Genomic DNA, 18,168 nt, shown 5'->3' on the forward strand with positions numbered 1-18,168 from the left:
TGGATCAGCTGGCTAAAGATGAAGCGCATTCTAACCTTTTGTGACCCAGCGTGATTATGTTTTTTGTATATGGTTTTTCCTTTTTCTGATGTACGGGTTTTGTTACCCCAACTAGCCCATTTTTTGTATAGGACTACCATCTCGGTAAGTCTATTTTTTGGCAAGAAGCCCGGTCTGTGGGTTTTCTCTTTGCATGATGTACTCACTTCTATTTATACTACAGTTAACATTATAAAAAACAAGGGGGACTTCATCTCTCACTGGTGAGATATAATCAAGTTTAAACCCGTTAAGCCCTCTCGCTCTTCCTATTATTGTCCTCCCAATCAGGGAAACATTGAGTTAAACTTAGATGGTTACTCGTTGGGTAATCCTCGACCATGTGTATATGGTGGAATTTTCTGTGATTATGTTGGTACTATGCTTTGTCCTTCAACGGCTTTCTTGTCACCTGTGACTCCACCTGGGCTGGGGCCAACACTTTGCTTGAAGGTCTCTCTAGGTTTCACCCCTGCTGGGGGGATGCGCTAATTGCAGAAGGGGATAATGCCAATATCATTATTTGGGCCAACAACAAAAGCCAGTGTCAGTTGCTCGTGCTCATATGTTTGATCATGTTTTTCATTTGTGAAGTTGCATTCGCATTTGCTTCCATCATACTGGGCTGGAGGTTAATGCTGAGGCTGATGATTTAGCCAAGGGGACCTCCATCTCAGGGACTGACCTCATGACTTTGTGTTTGAACTTTGACTGATTTTGGTTTTCTCACCTTCTTGTACTCTATTCTTCCCCCACTGTCTTACTACTTTCTTCCTCCAGCTCTTTTTTTACATGCAGTTTCCTCCTTCCTGTTCTTTTTTGCCGGTACACCCTCCAAAGTTGGGGCTCCTGGACAGAACTACTGTATAGCTTTGAGCGCCCGGTCTGTGGGCTTCCTTCTCTACCTTTCATCATTGACTAAGTGCACGACTTGTAGGTGGCCACCATTCTTCTTTGATAATCACATCCCTCCTATAGTGCCTTCTCTTAAACTTGTATATTTTGGTATAGAGCACCCGGCTTTCTTTCTCCTACGGTAAACCTTTCCATATTACTCTCTCTCTCCCTCTCTCAATATCTCCACCGACTTCTCTCTTTGACCCTAAATACTCAATCTGTCCTCCCGTTTACCCAGTTTATGGGCTTCCTTTCTCTCACTTCTCATGAGAACCTTTTTTACTCTATCTTATCTAGTAATATACTGTCTCCATTTCAAAAAAAAGAATTCTGGATTTACTCTTCTTATTGTTGTGAGGACATTTTTGTTACTGATATAACTCATTATTGTTTTTTTGACTGTTGCTGCATTTCTATCAACAATGGTGATAAAGATGCACATATCTGATGTTGTAACTGTAGAAAGCTGTGGGTATGATGTTTTCCTGAGCAAGACTGCCCATTTAAGTTTGTTTTATAGTCTTTTCTCGTTTATCATTTTGCTAATATTTTTGTTCATTTAACTAAGGCTTCCTTTTCATTTTCTTAAACTTTGTAATTGTAGAAAGTTGTGGGTAGGATGTTTTCCTTAGCAAGACTGCCCCATCAAGTTTGTTTTATAGTCTTTTTTTCGTTTATCGTTTTGCTAATATTTTTGTTCATTTAACTAAGGCTTCCTTTTCAATTTTTTCACGAAAACTTTTCCACTATGGTTACTGCCACGAAATTTATCAGCTGAGTTTTAGAGGTCTATAAATTTGTTCTTATAATGATACTATCATTCATGTTAGATATGATCATTCAGTTCTTGTACATGTAGCTGTGATGATGAGTTTTATATATTGTTGTATTTTGTGTATTTATAGCACATATTAAACAGGTTCTCCTTTTGGCCTGACTGCATGACCACTTTTGTTTCGCAGGTGACAGAGTCTGATGCAGTGGATGTCTTGGAGGCAGCTCTGAAGAGACCCTCATTCGATATCACTACTCGAGCAATGGCTTTAGTTGCCCTTCTAAAGCTTTCGTCTCGGTTCCCACCTTGTTCGAAGTAAGTATAACAAAAAGCATCTAATCATACGACTCTGGAGCACTCTGCATAGTTTTAACTGGAATTTTTGTTGGTCATCGAGTTTAGTTTTATCTTTTTTATGACCAGTATGCTTTATTGGCCAGACATTATTTTCGGATGTGGATCGGATTGTTGCTTAGAACAAGGCTTATCAATATCACGGCAGTGCTCTGATTAAATTTGTTCATATTGGGTTCTTGAGCATTTTTGTGTCAGATTTTTTTCCCTAATCATCATTATTTAGAAAATGTAGATATTGCTCAACCAGTTGCTAACATTGGGAGGTTACATGGTGCACTACCTGGTTACTCTCTTAAGTATAGTTTATTGGCATTGGGAATTTATCTGGCTCTTAAGTATTGTTACAGTGTCGACTCTGCCTTTTTTTATTTCTATTTCCTTTTTGTGGCTTTCGACAGACCCTTAAATACTTCTGTCCACCTGAAATATCCCCATTACTTCGGTTAGTTCCTGAAGGACTGCATTCCTAAGGCAATCAGGATAACCAAATTCTCTGTTATGCATCTTTCATCTTTTATTTTCTCTAGGTGCACTAGCACTTACCAACTCTCTCTCTCTGTCTAACCAAATTCTCTGTTGTCATCTTTATTTTCTCTAGGTGCATTTACCAACTCTCTCTGTCTCTAACCAAATTCTCTGTTGTGCATTTATTATTTTCTCGAGGTGCACTAACACTTACCAACTCTCTCTCTCTCTCTCTCTCCACTCACACACACACACATGCACACGCACACACCCACCAACTTTGTATTTTAAAATGACGCTACCCAGGCTCTTTTTTCTTTTCATATAAAGTGATACCTCATCTATTAATTTCTTTATTTCTTCAGGTTTAACATGTGAATCATTGAAGATGTAAGGATACCATTGCGTTTTGCTCTAAGGCATGCTTGCAATTGTCTTTAGAGTATGATCTATATTTATTAATTTGTAGTATTAGTTCTCTCATATGCCTGAATGTGTGCACAATAGTCTATCTGATACTCTCTCCCTTGACTTTTTCTTGTTCGCATGCTTGCATACACACTCAAAACAAGAAAAGAATCCCTCTAATCTATTTGTCTGTCTGACTTTCCCTTCACTTTCAACTGCCGATCAGGATAACCATAAAGTGTTTTTTAAAAAAGTTCGTAGTCTATGAATGGCCAAAACCTCCCAAATATTTTTAAAATATGTAGTTTAGCTATTTTTAAATATATAAGACTTCCCCTATTTCTGATATGACTGCAATGCCCATGAGAGAGGGACTGGGACCCTTTGGAAATAATTAGATTCTTTTTGGTTATTCACAGAAAAAAGATTCAGGCAAGATATTTTGTTTTTTTACAGAAGATTGTGGTCTAAAAATATTATGGTAAAGAGGTTTGGAATGCGGCACCATGGTTCCTGAAGCATGAGGAATACTAGTATTTTATACATGCATGAATTCCTTGATCGTTAAAAAATACATAAAGAAACGAATTCTAGCCCAACTTAGGACAAGTTAAAAGTCCATCTCCCTGGCAAAATGTTTTCGACTCCAAAGGTTCTGAAACTGTGAAGAGGAAAAATGAACCTACTGAATATATAACCAAATAAGCTTCAGCAACCAAAAACTTTCTTGCATCTCTCGGAATATTGGTGTTTGAGATCTGGACATGTTGAATTCTAGCACACAATTCTTTCTCTTGCTTAATAAGTGCATCCAGTACTTGAGATTCTTCATATAAAGGTGGATACGTTGGTAGTACGCTTTCATGATACTGTACTATGATTAGCCCGTGCAAAGTAGATTTGAACATATTCAACCATTTGTTGAGGTTTCAGACTATAGGTTTTTTATCAGATGTTTTTTAAGGGCAATCTTGGTGTATGATGAAGCCATCTTGATGTCAGGAAGAAGTGCCATAAGGTTTTTGTACAATGCTGAGGCATGGCTCCAGATCAGCAAAGATTTTGCTTCAGAGTTCTGCTACATAATGATGTTATTCAGACCTGCAATTTAGCAGAGACTTGGTTCTAGAGACTATTGCTTTTATTCTGAATGGGGTTTTTGGGTTTCGCTCTGCTATATGTCAATTGTCAGACTCAGAAACAAGTTTGGGTAAACCCAAAGTGATCTCTAGTAGCACAAATAATGTGATTACAGTTTTGCACGCTCCCTGAATGACTGCATAAACATTGATGCGTGAGAAGCCAAATGTGATCCATACAGATACCGTTGATCATGATAAAAGAATACAATTGGGTATCGTTATCTTCTAGGATTCAGATCTCTAAACTCTAATCTAGCTTTAGAGTATTGTCTAAAAAGATCTCATTTCATCAAAATCCATGCACACATGCATACCAAAAAAAGGGCAAATAAATAAAGAAATATATAAATAAATAAAGGTGATAAACAATAGGGAGTGCCTTAATATAAAATGAGATAGCCATAACTGCAATAAAATTATTGATTGCTTGAAAAATTTTGGTACAATGCTTGCTGCAAGCTATGTCATAGGAGCCATCTTACTGTTAACCTAATTATTTTGAAGATATGGTGTCAATAGATGTATCCTATAAAATGAAGAAAACCTTCGACCCAAGCCTAAGTTATGTTCTGCCGTTCTGGTTTAATCGTCTTTGGTTATGTATCTGAATAACGAATACATGCTTGACATGGTTACCTTCAGTGATGCATTTGATGCTTGGCACTGGACTCAGTGGCCTCTTCCATTGAAGCAAAAAGAGAAAATAAAGACTTGATATGATTCTCTTTTCTATACAAGTCTTTTGTCAGAGGAGCCCAAAGGTAACAGCAGTTTCATGCTAAGTTAGGATCGAGCACAGGTTTAGACATGAACAACAGGCAAGCAAATTGCCTATGAAAAGAGAGCTGAAACACATAACTAAGCATCATGAGGGTGGTTGAAAGGAACTTGTAGGGAAGGACTGGAGTACTCGAAATTAGTGTATAGTGAGAAAAGGCTGAACATTAACCAAAGGCGATCTGTGGTGACAATTGTGAATGAGTATGGGATAGGGAACATGCAGAATCAAGGTTTCAAAAAATGCTTGGCAGGTGTCCAGAACCTCAGGGCGCCCTGTGGTGCAAATTCTTAGTTTTTTTTTATATATTTGTTATCCAAATGCGCATATATGCATATATGTGTCAAATTTTGTAATTTATTCCATTTGAAAATATCGCAAGTTTGCAACATATGTTTTTATATACAAGCATATCACATGTCTCGGCCTCTCAGGTAATCAGGTTGAGAATAAAATTATTCAAAATTTCAAACCATACAAAACATTTAAAAGTCTAAAAGGCTGTTGTAAGGTCTCCAACTCTCATATTCTCCATATTCCATATCCATAAAATAAACTATAATAACATTCAAGTCTCCAACTCTCCAAGTCTTCCACAAACTGACTTTCAAAACTATAAAAAACCAATAAGCCACACAACGAAATAATCCAAAAAGGCAAAAAAATTACAAACCACATAACTAAATAAAAATCGTTCAAATGTCTAAAGCCCAAACCAAGATGGTGCAATAAAGTTACTACAAAAAGAAGAGAGAAGACAATCAAGACATCAATAAGAATCAGAATCATCATCTTCATTGATTTCATCTGCATCAGAATTGAAGCCGTCATCATCAGAATCTTCACACTCTTCAATATATTCCTCTTCTTCCAAAGACTCTTCTGAATCTTCCTCCTCTTCCTCTATCTCCCTCTGTGAAGTACCAGCAAAAGAAGTTGCTCGAGTGGTCCTCCTAGGATCAGAAGCTTTCCCCGAAGCCTCCTCGACCATTTCCCATGCCAGGGAAGACCTCCTTAGTGTCAGGGTCACTAACTAGCTAATCTGAAGCATTCTCCATGTCTTTCGAAGAGATAGGGTCCTTCTTTGGCTGGTTTTCTTCTCCTTGAGCTTTTGATTCTCTCTAACAAAACCAAGTCATTGAACTTCTTTTGCTCAAGCCTATTTCTTCTCTTTGTATGCACATATAAGGAAAAATAATGTATAAGTAACTACTATGAGTCTATGATCTTCTTACCTTTTATGAATCTATATTACAAAATGAACTTATAAACAAAAAAATCATACAAAATTGTAAAATAGTAAAATACCATCTCAAATGAACTCCAATTGCGCTCACAACCAGAAGAGATAGTTGTCGAACTCAAGAACCGTATAGCCATCTTCTGGAGGTTTGGAGCGCTACTCCCATGTTGTTTCCACCATTAGGCTGCAATATGTGGGCAACCTTTATAATTAATTTAGGTATTTAACACTATCTGAACTTAAAAGAAAATTATGAGTCAAAAGAATACTACCTGGTTCGTCTTTGTTTCTCTATCTTAATGCCATATCTTTCCCAAATGACATCAAAGAACACTAGTACGAAATTCTCTTCAATTGATATCTTATCTTGGATATGTGGATCATGAATTAATTTATCAAGGCACTCATTAAAACCATCCATAATTATCCCTTTTGACTCAATATCTGCATCTGCATAAAAGAATTTGGAGTTCAAGTAGTTCCCCACTGCATGCAATGGTCTATGGAGCTGCCTATCCCATTTGTCATCTATAATATCCCAAATTGGGGCATACTTCGCTGCATCATTGCCCAAATTCTCTGCAATCTCATTCTTAGCCCTTTCCATTGCATCATATATAAAGCCCATGGAGGGCTTATCAACATCAACCAAGCACAAGACCTTCACCAAGGGAAGAAATACTAATATCGCATTCTTCACCCCACGCCAAAAATATTTCGAAAGAACAATATTTCGTGCCTTCTTTCCCTTGGTATCTCTAGACCACTTACACCTACTCCACTCCTCAACAACAAACATGGACCTTAATTGGATCCTCCTCTTATACGTGCTCTGTAGAGTAAGGTAAGCAGTGGCAAATCTAGTGACCCCAGGCCTCACTAGCTCTCTTTTTTTTGTAAACTTGCGCATCATGCTAAGGGCAAGTATGTGACTATATATGAAGATTGTAACCTCCTTAGCCTTAAAAATAATTCCTTTAATAGCAGGCAATTCACCAATTGCCTCAAGCATAAGATCTATGCAATGTGCAGCGCAAGGAGTCCAAAATATGCTAGGCCTCTTCTGTCGAAGCAAATGACCTGCAGCTAGATTGGGAGCATCATTATCTGTGACCACTTGAATTACAAGTTCCTCCCCAACCTCCTCAATGCCCTTATCAATGAAAGAAAATATATAATGTGCATCATGAACATCATTGGAAGCATCAATTGAGCACAAAAAAACTGTACCTGTGGGACAATTTACCAACAAATTCTTGTTACTTCTCCTCCTTCTATCACTCCACATATCTGTCATTAAAGAAGCCGCAAATTTAGCACATCCCTCCTTATGAGTCTTGAGATATTCGTTAGTGTACTCGATTTCGTTCTTCAATAGTGGCTCTCCAATCTCATAAGGAGTTGGAGCTTTCAAACCTGGCTCAAATTGCTCAATTGCTTCCAACATTGTATGGAAGCTATTCAAGCGAGCAGTGCTAAAAGAAATGCCCGCATGGTAAAACCACCGAGCAATATACTGATCACCCTGGCTCTAACTTCCTTCTTAAACCTATTTTCAATTGTCACTAGTTTTTTCCCCTTTCCTCCCTTGTCTCTCTCAATTACGGTTTCCACGCTAAGTGTAAAAAAATCGTATGAGCCTTCTTAGACTAAAAAGCCCTCTTGGTCTTAGAGCTCTGAGTACCAACCTTGGCTACCTCTTCTTCCCCATCTTCATCTTCTTCTTCCGTGTCAATATTATCATAAAAAATGTGGACCCTTGACTTTAATTCTGCTATATCCTTTTTTTTTATGCAATTTTTTTACCCTTTTTAACTTTAATGTATTCCAAAAAAAATTTCTTTACAAGATCTGGGACTTTCTTACATGGGGCAACATCACCTCTAATACCGGCAAGATGTTTCTTAAATCTATTTATGACGGCATTTGAAACATGTCCACAGAAATTGCACATAATTTTATTTTTGTCATTTTTATCAGGGTTAACACAATATGCCCATCTCAGATCTCCACTCCTAGTAAACTCTGTGGAAGACATCTCAAATTGGAAAAATAAAACTCAAATAAAGGTTACAGATTGACATTTTCTACCCAATCTCTGATCTTCGATGTTGGTTACCTCAATCGAGCTACGAATCAACTCAAAAGTCTTCTAATACCACCAATAGCACCCAAAAATAATTTCAATGAGAAAAAACAAACTTTTTCAATCCACAAAAAGTACTTTCGATTCTCAAAAATTACTTTAGATTCTCAAAAATAAGTTTAAGATTGAGGGTTTCTTGTTTTTTTTTACTTTGGAGTTAAAAAATAAACCCCAAAACTTCTTTTATACAAACTTGGGGGTCAATATGACCCCCTTTGCCATTTTGGGCGAAGTGAAATATAAAAAAACGCCAACTGCCCTGGGTGCCCTCCCAGAACTGGGCATTGGGCGCCCGCCTAGGCGCCCGCCCAGGTACAGCCGCCTGTGTAGGGGCACCCAGGTTGAGGCGTGCGGAAATTTTTTTCTGGGCGGGAGGACCATTTTTTGAAACATTGTGCGGAATATTAATAGCATGGGTCAATGATGGATGTTTGGGGCAGGTCATGGGCCTTCTAGTGATAAGGCACATTGATTGGACGAGATATTACCAAATTGCAGGTATTTAGAAGATGTTGTGTGCAGAACAAGAGGGTGGGTTTAGGTGTAGAAAGGGGGGCAGAAGGACATTGCATGCTGGCACAAGTTGCAGAGGTAGAAGTGTCACTGGGAAACCTGCTGTCAAAATTTTTTTATTTTAATTTAATAAACCACATGCTCTGAAAAGCTGGTAATGGGGCTTGATATTGTTGAAATATATTTTGTATTACTGCTTGGTTTTCTAGCAAATTTATCAATCAGAATGCAAGAGATTGCTGCACTTTCTCAAATCTTGCACAGCTTTCTAAAGTGATATGTTATACTGAATAGTTAAGACATGTTCGTAGTAAATATATTTTTGTTTTTTCTTGTCCTACCACTGTTTAGCCTGTAGATGGGTTTAGACACTTTACCAGTGTAGTAGGGAAAATGCAAGCAATGCAGGGGTGACTTACCATTCATGACTTCAGTGGTCGACCAACAGATTATTAATATTTGATCTTTTATGTATGAGTAAAATGTAGGGCCATGTTATTCATATCTGTTAAATGTCATCACCTTTCTTGTCACCAACATGTGGCATTTTGTTTTTTACTATATTAGGTACCTTTTTTACAATAATCTTTTTCTAACTATTTTTCTTTCTCAGTAGCACCACTCTCTGCCTAGCCACGATTTTTAATTGGTGATTCTGATATATTAATGGGTATGAGTAACTATATAGAGACATGTTTCCTCTTGTTGTGTGGCAACTCATGCTCTTCGTAGATGTTGTTTTTCTCACACATGGAGATTATTTTGCAAGTATTTCTCTTCACAGAGAATGAAAGTGAAAATTTGCTCATAAAAGTTATTAAAATGAGCAATTGAGTTGTAATGATAGGAATGATGCTAGTTTAAAAAAAAAAAAAAAAAAAAAAAAAAAATGAATGATACTGTTTTCCTACATTACGAGCAGCCTCGAGACTTTTCTAGGGTTTTATTGATATTTAAATAAGGTTCTTCCTAGTTTTCCTCCAAATGCAATACTGCTTAATTACTTTGTGGGTTCTGGACTGCTCCTTGTTGTATCCTAGTCCTTTTGGATGCTGTGTGAATGTCATTCATGTCATATATTGTTTCAGGAGGATCAAAGATATCATTATTCAGCAAAAAGGGAGCCTTGTGCTGGAGTTGCAGCAACGATCAATTGAGTTCAGTTCTGTGATTCACAAGCACGAGAATATCAAGTGGGCGTTTCATTTTAGTTTGACTTTCATTGTGTTGAATTTTATCCTGGTAAATATATCTAAAATTGCTAAACTCATGCTGCTGGTTTTTGTGATTGCTACTTGTGCGTTTCCAGATCTACATTAGTTGAAAGGATGCCAGTTCTGGACGAGGCAGCTTTCGTTGGGAAGAGAGCAGTGTCATCTGCTGCCACACTCTCATCTGAGAAATCTAATAGAAAATCCTCATCAGGAATACCTCTTAATCTTCCAAATGGAGTTAGCAAACCCGCTGCAGCTCCTCTTGTGGATCTGCTTGATTTAAGTTCAGATAATGCGCCAACTCCCAGTGCTTCCACCGGGGACTTCCTTCATGATCTTCTTGGTGTGGATTTAATGCAGAATTCACCCATACAAGGTAGTTTATCTCCAGTCGCATTTGAGTGTTGTGATTTTCATTTGCATAAAAGGATTAGGCAATTTCAGTCTTATTTTACTGAGCATAACAACTACTATGTTGTATTGATGATGTGGGTGTTCTCGGTCCTTCACTGAAATTAGATTCTTACTTACTAGGGCTAGGAATGTGCACACATTTTGACTATTATGTGCAGGAAATTCTTTTGCCTTTCATTGCTTAAGCTTGTCTGTCCACCTCAACGGTTGTATTTATCACTTCGTAAACCTATGCTTATCTCTTTAAATATACAAGTATAATTGACTTTGAATTTATTAGGGAAAATGTTATTTAAAGGTTTTCTCATGGGATCCTAGTGACTATTTTTTCATTTTGGTTTTGTAATATGTCTGCATTTCTAGAATGTTCAATTAATTTCTAATATATACACAATTTTCTGAATACTAAATACATATATGGAATGTTTGATGCTGGCCCTCTATACATGATACTTGCGTCGTCAGTTAGCCTTGGAGAATGTGTTTTAATATTTTCATCTGTTTCTTCTTTGATATATATATATATATATATATATATATATATATATATATATATATCATTGTTTAAAAAGCCGGTGAGTTGGTCTTGGACTCGCTTGAGTCCCTCCATTCCCGCAGGTTGCCTTGTATGGATGAAAATACCAAGATTTGGGCGAGTCTGACCAATCTCCCCGTTTTGTTTTTGTCGATAGCTTGGCCAAGTTGGATGACTGATTCTGCTGAGTTGGTGGATTTCTTGGGCTCGGGACCCTAAGAGTCTGAGCTGCATGTCTCTGTTTTAAAACATTGATACTCAGACACAAATTTGTTGATGGAATATTTTCATGTTACACTTCACATTGCATGCTTTTGATGTTATTTTCTTGGTATCAAGGTATGAGCCAACCCACAACAACTGGCACAGATGTCTTGTTGGATCTGTTGTCAATTGGAACACCTCCTGTACAAAATAATTCATCCCCAAAGCTACCATCCAGTCCTCAAGTTAAAATTTTGCCACAACTATCACCCTTGGGTGTTGCTTCCCCAAAATTATCTAATACTTCAGGATCAGTGAAAGCGACAATTCAAGATACAAAACCTACTTCAAATGCTCCTCCAGTTATTGATTTGTTAGGTGACTTGGGTTCAAATTCATCAATGGCTGGTAAGGAAGTCCCCCTTACCTTTTTGCAGAAGATTATCTATTTGCACCTTTTGACATATTGGCTTAGGCTATATAGTCAAATGTCTAGGTAATGTTTCTTGCCCACTTTTTGCAGAAGAGAATGTTCCAGAGTATCCATCTATTGTTGGATTCCAGAGCAGCTCCTTGAAGATAATGTTCAGCTTTTCAAAGCAACCTGGACAGCCGCAAGTGACGCATGTTCAAGCTACTTTTACAAATCTGTCATCTAATGAATACACACATTTTATATTTCAGGCTGCTGTACCAAAGGTAGTGCCAACAGCTGCTCTTTGTAGTCTATATACTATTGAAATTTACTGTTGAGTTGTTTTCCCTTCAATTTCAAAGAGTTTTCTTTTTAAACTTGCATTTCTTTGTACAATATTCTTGATTTTTACTGCACAGAAGTGTATTTTCTGGAACTGGTGAGTGCTTATGAAGTAATCCCTATCAAATTTAGTAATCGAGTTCTTTCTTCATATTTTTGCGAAGTTTTCTGTGTTCGGCTTAATTTTGAAATCAGAATGGCCTTAACCCTTTATGTTGATAGTAGAATAGAAGTCATTGCCCAGTAAAAATTTCAGCTTTGATGGTAGATTCAATTTGTGGTTATCTACTAAAAAGTATATATATAATAATTTGAAATTTTCACATGTTTGTTTCGACAGTTTTTGATGACTTCTGCAAGGCTATGGGTCATGTCTTAGCTTCTTAGGACGAGACGTGGCAATTTGATATAGTGAGGACTCTGTTTTGAACAACCCTGGCAAATTCCCTCTTCAGGACCATCCTGATCAGGGATTCCCCTAGGTCTGAGCTGAGTCAGGCCATTCCGAGGCAGTTCACCAGTATTCGACCACTTATGCAAATCACTATGATAAAAATGGAAGACAAAAAACATCTCCAGGTAGTTGTTAGCTACAAAATTGTCGAAAAGCAACACAAAATGAAAGATCATCGTTTCAAAATTCAAAAATATTTGAAACTTCCTCTAGGATCGAGATCCCTCCAAACGATGACTGCCGCCCCATTTTCAATCAGGTTGTGGTCCCCTTCCAAAGCAATCAAGATCCCTTTAGTTAGGGATCGAGATCCTTACAAGATAGGGATCAAGCTCCCTTGACAAGGGAAGTAAGCTTCTCTCTGGCTCCAGAGTGAGATTCCGAGGAGGATCGCCATCCCCCAAACCAAGCTCCCTGCATCTATATGTTAGTTTAGTGGGTGGATGATGCAGGTCAAAATGAAGTCGCAGTAACCGGTGGTAGCATACCAAGTATCATGACAACCGATCCAAATCAGTCCTCTTTATTGGTATGAGATTGTATCATTTTTGCTATGCAAGGATATAAGCAAAGTTCTTATCAATATACAATATCTAGTAGTATGTCTCCTGATTTTTGGCTAACGTCTCCTGTCAAAATCCGTACAGGCAACCATCTGTGAACCTGTTGCCAATGATTAATCGGACTATGACACGGAGTCTAGTGTGTGTGTGTCTGTGTGTGCGTGTGTGGTCATTGAAAATAAACATTTACATTGAGGTTAGAAACCAATTAGATCGAGTTGCTCCCAAAGGGAACTGGTATCACATGGATTCTCATGGTGGAGGGAAGGAGGGAGAGGCAGAGGGGGAGAGAGAGGGATCCTGTAGGGGGCGAGCTTAGGCCACAAAGAGGTCACTTACTCCTATTCATGTGTCAAGCCAGAGAGTCTGTCAGCTCATTTTCCTTGGTATATACTGCCCTGTAGTGTTTGCTGGCTGCAAAGGTCTTTTAACCTCTTCCAGTGTGTTTACAGAACGCCATCGAAATGGCCACATCGTAGTGGCTCATGGTAGCATTCATTGATTCACCGTTCACAATGAGCACAGCATTGAAGGTCTGGAAGAAGAGTTTCATCCCTAATAAGGAGGGCAGTCACCTTTCCTTTGTTAGCATCATGTACACCCGAAGGTCATGTAAAGTGGGTACCAGAGTGATCTCTAATCACGTCCTCACCAGCTGAAGGTCCTGAATTTCCTGAGGAGCTGCATTCAGAGTTAAGTTTCGGGCTGCGCACTGGAAGGCGCTTCCAAGATGCAGACACTATAAGCTACATGCCCCGTTCTCTAGCTTGTTTCATTGTAGTGTAACCGAACAACTCTTCCCTGGCAAGAGCCGAAGAAATTGTTATGTTTCTAATCTGAGCTCCCACATTCTTGCTAGAGGATAATTTCCCTTCAAAAAAGTCATTTGTGCCTTCCGAGCCAAATGGCCCAAAAGATGACTAATGGACAGTACAAAACATCCACAGAAACTTACCCTTAGGGAAAGGACATGTGCTCCAAGAAGATAACACTTTGTCTACTGATTGGAGAATGATCCACCTCGAATTGGGACGTGATGAGGGATATAAGAGGGACTTGAAATGACATATGGGGAACCGACACGGGGAGAGAGCGGAAATTGAAGGTCAGAGGGATCTAGCAAAGAATTTCACTGAAAATGAATCCTTATTGTCATGTTTCTACAGAAGTCTGCCTTGTCCATACCGCGGTATAGACTCAAGTTGAACCAGCAACTTACAAAGCTCATGGGCTTCCTGATCATATTAATTCCTTCCAAAACTGGGGCATCACAGTTTTGCATCAATGTCTACTTGGTTTGATATATCTTGTAGATATAATTGTCTAATATATGTTATGCTGTTGTATGGGAGAAGAGTCGTGAGTGAGGAAACTGACTCACCATTTTCATTGCTGATGTAATGTCAAACTTTTGTGATCCTAAGTTAATGAAGTCTTCCAATTGAGGACCTGTACACAGATCAAACAGGTACTCATTATCACTTGTTCAGTTCCTTCTATTAGTTCTAGATCAGTCACCTCTGGCTAATCTGGTATTCTTGAATTTGAGAAAATATGACTCTGGTCAGGTATCTTTCAAGTATTTGTATAATCTACATCTAAGTATCATTAACATGCAATATGGCCATAGCTTAATCACTCATTAATAACCATATCATCTGCAAATACTGGAAGTACAATGCTTTAGAGCTGATCTGAGAAATGCCTAGTAACACATTATCTGAATCCCCTTCACTCACGCTGCAAATTTTTTCAAATGAGCCTATGGACCTATGAAACCATAAATAGCTTCCTTCTGCCAACAAATTAATGCCAAATAGATAGATATCCATGGAGGGCAACATGTAGGCGTCCTCTTGTGAATCTCCAATCAAAAAGTAATTCAAGTGTCAATCACAGGAAGTTGCATCCCTAAATAACACAAAGTTTTATAAGATCTGAACTGTTAGTGTTTGAGAGGCTTCTTCTTGGTCTATTGCATATTCATATGTAGCAAAGCTACCAAATGAGCATTTATCTCTCTCTCTCTCACTGTTGAAATGTTGACAAAGCATTTATATCCATCTCATAATGTGTTGAACATAAAATTACTTGATCTCAATAGGTGTAGCTGAAGAGGTTCTAAATTTGAAGGATATGACTTTGTTCTTGTGTATCGATCTCGTCCTCAATGGTCTTCTCATGCCACGTGTTCTACAGCTCTCTTGTTGGAAATTCATTTGGGAACAGAAAAAATAGAGTAGATATTATAAAGAAGTAGTATAGTCATTCTATGAATAGGATGAGTTGCAATTAGGGCAACTTCTGCCAAGAAATCTGAGGTAATTTTGGACAGAGTTTGTTCAAAAAATGAATGAATAATTCGTTTTTGCTATACCATTTTTCTGTAACCTAAGGATCTATGTTTTTTTTTTGAGAAACGTTAACATTTGTATTGCTGTAAAAGAGAGATTACAGTATAGTGTTCCTCCGGGAGTGCCCTCTAGACGGGGCTTCCGGTAAAAAATAGGTCGGTAGACCCAGTACAGTAATTGGGTTATAAGAATTCCCCCCTAACAAAGATTTACATGGAAGATGCAAGGACAGGGCTTATAAAATTGCCCCGCAGCCTCGAGAAGTACAGAGCCAAAAAGAAAAGAGAAAGACCTAAAAAATTTTAGATAGGTTCACTGGTCCAATGCAAAAGAGAAAGTGAACCCAGTATGAGCAGCCTAGCCCTGTCTTCTAGCACCCTCCTTCGCCAGCCAATCCGCGATATCATTGGACGTCCGGCAGGTATGCTGCCATGAGATGTCCATAGCCCTGCAAATGTGTTGAACCTCGGCAAAAACTTGGGTCAAAAGCCATGGTGGATCACACGTTCTACTAGCCCAAGAGATGACATTTCTTGAGTCACCTTCCACTATCAGACTTGTGCCCCAGGAGGGGTTGAATTTTTTTAAAGCTAGGAGGAGAGCTAAGGCTTCCACGTGGTGAGAGTCCTTGAGGCCGAGGTATTCGGAGAAGGTGAGGAGTATATTGCCTTCAAAATCTCAAAAGACTTCTCCTGCCCCTGCTGGACCAGGGTTCCCCAAGGAGCACCTGTCGAAATTTAGCTTGGTGCTGCCCTGGGTTGGTGCTAACCAGTTGCATGGCCTTCTTATCCCCGCTGGTTGGTAATGAAGGATAAACTATGTTTGATAGTGTAGCATGCACCTTTATAAAGTCACTACACTTTGGAAACAACAATCAACCTATGTGAGTTCTTACTAATTACTTGCCATGGTGGATTTGAAAGGTTCTCTCAGAGAGAATAGAGAACAAATATATCCTGAGCCTTAAACTTCGAAGTGAGCAATATCAGGAAACAAATGAAAGTGTTGTCTTCTACAGCAGTTTAAAACTAATTGCTCATTGTTGTTGGCAGCGTTCAATACATTCGACTTGACTGACCAAAAGAGCCTAAAATTATGTCAGTGTTCCAGAAAATGCCTAGTGGCGCCTAGGCGGATGAGGGGGTCTAGGTCGCCCAGAACCTGCACAGCCCAGGTTCAAAAGAGGGCAATGGATGTCCAATAATCCTGTTTTAGGTCCAGATTTTGAATAAAAAATGTATTTTATAATCCAAACAAAAAAAAACACCAAAAATACACCACTCGATGGATATTTTTGCATGTAGGCGGGCACAGTCCCCTGGGCACCCACCTAGGCAGGGTACTAGGCAGGCGCCCAAGGGACAGCCTGTCTTGTTGGTCCTCCCAGGCCCCTTAGGCTGCCTAGGCGCTGAGTGGACTGCTTTTTGAATCAATGTATTATGTTGTCTTTCATTCCGCAGATTCTATGTGAATGCCAGCAACATCAGAACAGATACAGCATATGAGAAAATAATGAGAACATTTGACAAGATGGTGAAGTATGTCTTCTCTGGCAGCCTCCAATCTGTAATCCAAATAGGACTTTATGGCATCCAGTTGCGAATAGCACCATGTAATATGGAAAAGCCCTGGTGTTCGGTGTTTGGTACAACCTGATTGCTATAGAACATTTTCTCCAGTTATATGTTAACCCTAACATATCTGTGACTGTTGCGAAACTTTAAAAACCTGTTTTTGATTGAGGCAGCTTGGTATTGTGACTTATATGGGTATCCAAAGTGGTCCTCACCCTATGGTTTCTAACAAATTTCCAAATTCCAGCATTCTATATGTAGCAAAAATTATGAAGAAAAAGAGAAGGAAAAATCTAATTTTGATTAGGTAATTGGCGAGCTAATACAAGGCATGATGGATTTTGTGAATATGACAATCTGTTTTGCTAAAGGCAACAGAGGAATTCGCATCTATATACCGAGTAGTGTTACCTAAAGAAGTGCTAAAATATGATGTGGCACTAACTTTTGCTTGCATATGGCCTAGACACTAGAGAATGCAGTCGAAATTTTTTTCAAAGTGACATTCTATTTATGGACATGATTTCTATGAGTCTATGTAGAAATGAGTCCCCTCTTAAAATCTATTTTTGAGATGGATTTTTTGACCCAATTTTTAAGGACATAATCTCTAACATGGAGATCATGAATATGAAAAAAAATAGATTTAAAAATTAAAAGTAATAGTTTTATAAAGAGAACATTTGGACCATTAGTTTAAATTGTTTTTAGATGGACCGCTCATTTGCATCCATCTTTAAAATGGATGCTTTATACCTCGGGGGACGCAAGTAGAAATGCGCCCCCCGACTCATGAAACAATTTTCCTTTATTTATTAGTGGGGGATTATGTATGTATACATTAGTTGCACTCGAACAAGTACATATGAACAGAGACATATGCATCAAAAAGGAAAACAGGAGAAATGGGAGTAAGGGCCGATATATCAAGTATATGGTATTGATGTTGGCACGTGGGGGCCATATTCATATGTAAGAAATTTTATTCTACTCCCACTCATAGTTATGGGAGTGCCTCCCTAGGGGATGCTACCACTCAGACTCAGGCAACGCAGTTGTCTTGTGTGTTCCTGGAGCTAATTGATGTAGGTCATATTAGGACCCATGAACCCAACTTGGGCTTCTAGTTTCAGTAAGCCTAGAAAGGAGTAATAGTGGGTTTTCAAAGTTTTGCATGAAGTGAGAGAGTCAACGTGAGTCATTTCCTAGGATAGGGAATTGGAATAAGCTTAGAAACTCGTGGGTTTTGTAAAGGGAACGTGGTAGTTTTAAACGTGTATTGTAATTTATGAAAACAACAAGCATGTATGGGTGGGACGTGACTATTTTGGAGGCT

General features: G+C 38.5%; 2 protein-coding genes across 2 annotated transcripts in view; one reads left to right on the forward strand and one right to left on the reverse strand.

The window, feature by feature from the left end:
• The window catches only part of LOC18427573 (AP-1 complex subunit gamma-2), a 59,615-nt gene that overhangs the window by 36,669 nt on the left and 4,778 nt on the right, over window positions 1-18,168 (forward strand). The window contains exons 12-16 of the mRNA XM_006836622.4: window positions 1,899-2,026; window positions 9,852-9,956; window positions 10,073-10,353; window positions 11,266-11,538; window positions 11,654-11,829. Of these exons, the coding sequence (XP_006836685.2) occupies window positions 1,899-2,026; window positions 9,852-9,956; window positions 10,073-10,353; window positions 11,266-11,538; window positions 11,654-11,829 (963 nt within the window). The remainder of the gene's footprint in view (window positions 1-1,898; window positions 2,027-9,851; window positions 9,957-10,072; window positions 10,354-11,265; window positions 11,539-11,653; window positions 11,830-18,168) is intronic.
• On the reverse strand, window positions 6,067-9,658 carry LOC148780202 (uncharacterized). The gene has a single exon (XM_088849923.1). The coding sequence runs from the start codon at window positions 7,549-7,551 to the stop codon at window positions 6,373-6,375; it is 1,179 nt and encodes a 392-aa protein (XP_088706049.1). The 5' UTR covers window positions 7,552-9,658; the 3' UTR covers window positions 6,067-6,372.

The sequence above is a fragment of the Amborella trichopoda genome, chromosome 10 (assembly GCF_054954075.1).
Source record: "Amborella trichopoda isolate Santa Cruz 75 chromosome 10, AtrichopodaSantaCruz75HAP2 v2.0, whole genome shotgun sequence".
NCBI lineage: Eukaryota > Viridiplantae > Streptophyta > Magnoliopsida > Amborellales > Amborellaceae > Amborella > Amborella trichopoda.

What these genes read in the sequence shown, in the direction of transcription:
- LOC148780202 (XM_088849923.1), bottom strand. Translation starts at nt 7,551, where the DNA reads ATGTTGGAAGCAATTGAGCAATTTGAGCCAGGTTTGAAAGCTCCAACT.